This window comes from Toxotes jaculatrix, chromosome 8 (genome assembly GCF_017976425.1).
Source record: "Toxotes jaculatrix isolate fToxJac2 chromosome 8, fToxJac2.pri, whole genome shotgun sequence".
Lineage (NCBI taxonomy): Eukaryota > Metazoa > Chordata > Actinopteri > Toxotidae > Toxotes > Toxotes jaculatrix.
This window is the reverse complement of record NC_054401.1, coordinates 1,859,542-1,865,210: the sequence shown is the minus strand read 5'-3', so window position 1 is coordinate 1,865,210 and position 5,669 is coordinate 1,859,542. Positions and strand designations below refer to the sequence as shown.

At 43.8% G+C, this 5,669-nt stretch overlaps 1 protein-coding gene across 1 annotated transcript in view; it reads left to right on the top strand.

Annotated features, from left to right (window-relative positions):
• Positions 1-5,669, top strand: part of bbs9 (Bardet-Biedl syndrome 9) — a 124,497-nt gene extending 118,828 nt beyond the window's left edge. Inside the window, exon 22 of the mRNA XM_041044696.1 lies at positions 5,033-5,669. Within this exon, the coding sequence (XP_040900630.1) occupies positions 5,033-5,388 (356 nt within the window). The 3' untranslated portion in view covers positions 5,389-5,669. The remainder of the gene's footprint in view (positions 1-5,032) is intronic.

Here is a 5,669-nt window from a genome sequence, read left to right as displayed (position 1 = left end):
GTCGCTCACCTTATCTAATCAACACACTGACTTTTGTTGCTGTGGTTTTTGTTTTTGTTCCACAAGGAACAAACAAGTGTTGCCCTCTAAACTCTAGAGGAAGATGAAGAGCCTTGATATGCTGCAGGGGTCAGAGCACTTTGGGAACGGGACAGGACTGATTTCTGTCTTAAGAAGATTTAGAGAAAGAAAACACTTCACGGGGGCATCGTATACATCTAATCAACTACTAAGCATTATCTACTGCAGTGCTTTTATGTATTCATGTGCATATACTGTATATCCAGACTGGAATAATACTTAATACCCACCCACAGTCGTGTTTCGTATGAACTCTCATCACAGAATAGTTGGGTCAGCACGTTTGGAAGTGCAGAGAGCTCAGCGTGTTTCTCATGTTGGAGCTGCTTCCTTTTTATTTACTTTTCCAGGCTCAGGTTTATTATGAATCCGTAAAGTGCCGAGTCACTTTCAGCTTAAAAGCACAAACATCTAAAATCAAAACATACAAATCAGTATAAAAATATAAAATATGCAGTATATGAAAGATGTCACTGACACATGGTGTGGACCATAAATAAGCAATGTATACATTTATATAAAAAGATGCATAGAAATAAATATTTTCAGCTTGTGCTCTTTAACACAACAGTGATCCATCATTTCTGTAAACTACTTCACTTTTGCAGCATGAAAGCAGCAGGGTTCATCGTGGACAGGGCGCCGATGTCTCCTGCTTTTAACCGTGAAACAGCAGTGCTAACCAGGGGCCATTTCACATTAATACTTCTTTACTTTACTTTTAAATGTTGCTTTCAAGGACGACCTGTCCAAGACAACAGCAGCAACTCGGTGAAAGTCAGGCTTAATGTTTCCAGAGACGGTCAGTTCAGCCTCACATCCACACTGAGAGCTGAGCAGCTCCCTGCAGCAGCTGGGTGTTCACCCAGCGTTACTCATTCACTTTTCCTATCCACAGTTTACCATGGCATTTCAACTGGCAACCACAAACCCAAACCTGAGTAATACACACACACACACACACACAAGAACGGACTCCATGACAAAAAAATAATCATGCAGTTGAGGTGAAGTTACCACAATGGACTAATAAACCATCTCTGTTCAGATTCAAACTTTCTAAAATGAATACGGAAACACGGAAACCCAAACTTAGGTTGAAGGAGACGTACAATGAAACGCCTCAGTTACACAGAACCGGCAGGGGGACTCGTGTCATTAGGCCCAGCAGCCTCTGCATGAGCACGGCGGTTTCCCAAACTTTTTTTTTCTAGCTGAAAAGCGTGTTCCAGAAAATGAAACACCTCCTCGGTAATTTGGGGGAGTAATATTATAATAGATTTATTCCCTTAAGGACCGTTCACTGGAGTCAATGATGTGAAATGTAAGGAACTACACTGCCCATGGTTTCCTGTCAAACTGATCCCGTCCAGACGTGGCCGTAGCAGATTCACGTGGGATTAAAATGGCAGCGGACTGTGGTGATCCTGACGAAAACCACCAGACGTTTCCAGGTAGCTCCTGTCCCACGTGAAAAGGGCTTAACGTCACTTCGTTCCCGGCTGCTCAGAGGGACACGAAGCACCGGCCGCCGCTCTGTTTAGTCTACAGGCTTCCACTTTGTTAGTTTGTTGAAGTAGCAGACTGACATGATGTGACCTGACCCCTCTGGATATCCGTACAGGAGGGAAGCTACCATCTTGTCTTACAACGTCAATGTTTATCATCCCTCTGCTACTGCTCCCCCGAGAATCCACCTCGTACACGCTCTTTTATTTTCTGCTTATGTAGTGAAAAAAGAAAACCTGGGAGGGGACGATATCTTCCCTGGGAACTGGAAAATGGTCTGGACGTACAGACACGTACGTCAAGTGCAGGGGAGGTTTTCACAGATCCGATCATTCTGCTTTTACAGGAATGTTACGCTACGCAGATCCAAGGTCTTACATGAGAACGCCCGGTGTGGTTCCCATCAGACCTCATTTTCACCATGACTTCCTTTTCATCAACATTGTCATAAGAACTTCTGTGCTTTGACTATGAAGAAAAACAAACACAACCTCTGAGGATGAAAACTCTGACATCGTTCAGATTTAAGCCCAAGTTAAAAGGACAGTCAACCACCGCACAGAACGAGGGAGGACGTGAGGACGAGCGATCGAAGGAGACCGAGACAAAAACGAAAGTAATGAGTAAATAAGGAGCTGTGAGAGTAAAAAACAATAACTGATGCACGTGGAGTCCTCCTTACAGGAGCTGTCCATTCAGCACCACTGACTACAACACAAGCAACAAGCAACAAAAAAAAAGACGACAACAAAATAATTCTTCACAGTAGAAAGTGTTTTACGGCCGAATAAACATCTTTAACGAGCAAAGATTCCTCATCTCAGAAAGCATTGATGTGCTGTCGCTTTACTACATCATCAAAAACACAGAAGTTAAAGGACTGATTCAGCAGAATTGATCTGATTTACACACACAAATCTGATTTACCCAGAAAGGCGAATGTTTCCACAGCACTGACAAATGATGTGTGTCTCAAAACCTGGAGAAAGAAAATCAAAACTAATAAAGAAATGAACTTTAAACGGTATCTGTTCAACGTGATGTGACACAGACTCACACACACTGTGACCACAGTCCTGGGAACCCTCTGTGTGTTACTTCACCTTTAAGTCGTGCGTGTGCTGTAAAAACAAGCCAAAGAGGAGAGGCCTGCTGACCTTTGACCCCAAACAGAGGAGGTCTGACCCGTGCCTCTAATGATGATTGTTTACCTGCCAAAATGGCCGTCAGCGCAGGATGAGTTGGCAGCCACAGTCACAGGTGTTAATGTGAATGGACAGTATCAGGTTAACCTCAGTGTCAGAAGTTAACGCGATCAACTCAGGATCAGTTTCAGGCTGAACTCAGGTTCACGTGTGTGAGGACGACCAGGCTGTGCTAACCTGCGTGTATCGATCTACACTTAACATGTATGTGCATATACACAGAGAGCTCGCCGTCACCGATGGGGCTGGTTCGTGTGAAATTTACTCCACAAAAGACTGAAGTCGCTCGTTAAACTTCAAAAACAAGTTTTTAAATTTCACAGCTGCATCGTGAGGGAAGCTGAGAACGTGTTCGCTGTGCCAGCACGGCTTTGTTTGTTGTTTGTTTGTTGTTTGTTGTTTGTTGTAAACTGAAGGATCATTAATCTTTACTGTTGTTTTTAATTCTCAGTGACTGTAACTGCTGCTGCAGTGTTTTTAATCAGAGCAAAATGTACTCACAACACACACACACACGCACACACACACACACACACGCACAGACTCCTGGTATCTGTTAGTTCAGCTGCTGAGGACTGATGTGCAGACAGAGGTGTGTGTGTGTGTGTGACAGTTAGCATCCAGTCAGGATTAGACTGTCGCTACAGGATTAACCCATTCACATACACTAATGTCATGATCACTAACACACACACAGCACTGATTCTCTCATACCGTCACACACACACACACACACACACACACACAGGATTTCTCTGCGGCACTTTGCTCTTCACATACAGACTCAGCCTCGCCCCACGTTTCCTTCATGTCTGACTGTAAAAGTTCTGAGAGAAAGGGAGTGTGTGTCAGTGTGTGTCAGTGTGTACATTTACACAAACAGTTTACGGCTTTTTATTTGTGCGTTTGTGCTTGCTAATTACTTGTTCTCACTTACCCTGCATGTGTGTATGAGTGATTCTGCTCGTGTGTGTGTTTGTGTCAGAGAGTGTGTTCACATTTGTACAAATGTGTGTGTGTATAACTCCTGCCTGTTGTCACTGCAGTTTTGAGGTTACATGCTGAGTTATTTGAACAGTGATTGTAGTCATACAGAAAATAACTGAAGTGTATTTAAATTCACTCTCTATCTTCTCAGATGTATTTGTTCTGAGCTCAGACCAGTTTAACCAATCGACCAATCAAACTTTACCAACTGACTCTCCCTCCATCACATGCAGCAAAATATGAAACTGTCAACACATTTCAGTGAGATACATATTCTCTGTCTGCCTGCAACACACACACACACACACACACACACACACACGCGCACACACACGCACTCAACAACACACACACACTCAACAACACAGACCCAAGTCTCTCTCTCTCTCCGAGCCCTAGACGATGAGCCGTCTGATTAGAGCTCCTCTCTGGAGTCTGTGAAACACACACATGCACACACACACACACACACACACACACACACAGACACACACAGACACACACACATACCAGGCTGTAGTCTCCAGGCTCTAAACCCTCTCTGTTCTCATGGAGATAAGAAGTGCGTTTCATTGTTGGCAGACAACGGTCCCGTTATCATCTTATCAGAGAGCCAGTCCAATCTGGAGGAGGCGGGGCTGCAGAATGTGTGTTTGTGTTTGGTGTGTGTGTGTGTGTGTGTGTGCGTGTGTGTGTGTGCGTGGGGGGGGGGGGGGGTACTTTGGTTAAGTGGGGGCTCTTTGTCATGCAACAGGTGCTGTTGTCGCTCAATTTGTCTTGATGCTTAAGACCTCTGAGAGCGGAGCTGTGTTTGCATCAGTGTGTTGAAGAACGACACCCAGCTGAACAGACAGAGTGTGACGACGCATCTGAAGCTTGTTACAGACCTGCTGCTGTCACACCTGGTTTTCTTTATGTTTAACTTGTCACAAGACTTTCTGACTATGATTGATTTTTATATCTTTGTGTAAGGATATAAGGCATTTTATCCTTAATTAATGCTCAATTAATTAATATTTGTCTGACAACAGAAACAGAAAATTATTTAAAGCACATAAAAGGTGACCTTTGCTCGATTTAAACTCCTGACTGTGGAGAGCAGAAGCTATAAACAGCTGAGTGTGTCCTAAGCCTGTCCACAGGACATGACTGATGTGCTGTGTGAGACAGAGGATTATTGTTTGTGTGTGGACGTGTGTGTATTAATGGTCTTTCTTTCTTTCTTTCTTTCTTTCTCTGTTCCCATTCAGATAAAGGCTCCAAAGAGAAGAAAGACGTGTCCAGGGAACCGTCAGAGTCCACAGTGAAAGAAGAAGCAGGAGACGCAGAGGAGCCAGTCAAGGAGGCCAAGAAGGAAAAGAAGGAGTCGTCCAAGGAAAAGAAGGAGTCAAAGAAAGATTCGAGCAAAGAGCCCAAGGAGGAGGCGAAGAAAGAGTCCAAGAAGGAATCGTCCTCCTCCAAGGAGAAGAAGGAGTCATCAAAGGAGAAGAAGGAAAAAGAAAAGGAGGGGAAGGAGACCAGCAAGGAACAAGACAAGAAAGTGTCCAGGAAGTCTTCTGTAAAAGTGAAAGAGAAGAAGAAGGAGCCAGAGGCTGGAGATGTCTGACAGAATCAGTGCAATAAGCTCACGTGATATGCATTCAGACATACGCATAAACAAAACACACCACACACACGTACAGGGGTCACACATGTAAATATACATGTGTGTATATACAGTGTACATGTAAACATATACAAGGCCACATAACACACACATACACATTTACATATGCAGTCTAAATATATATTTACATGTAAATATACTCAGTCAAGGCCACATGTCTCAGTAGCAAAGTAAATTCTTCTTCCCAGACGAGTATTTACATCGCCTAGTAATAGCTGACC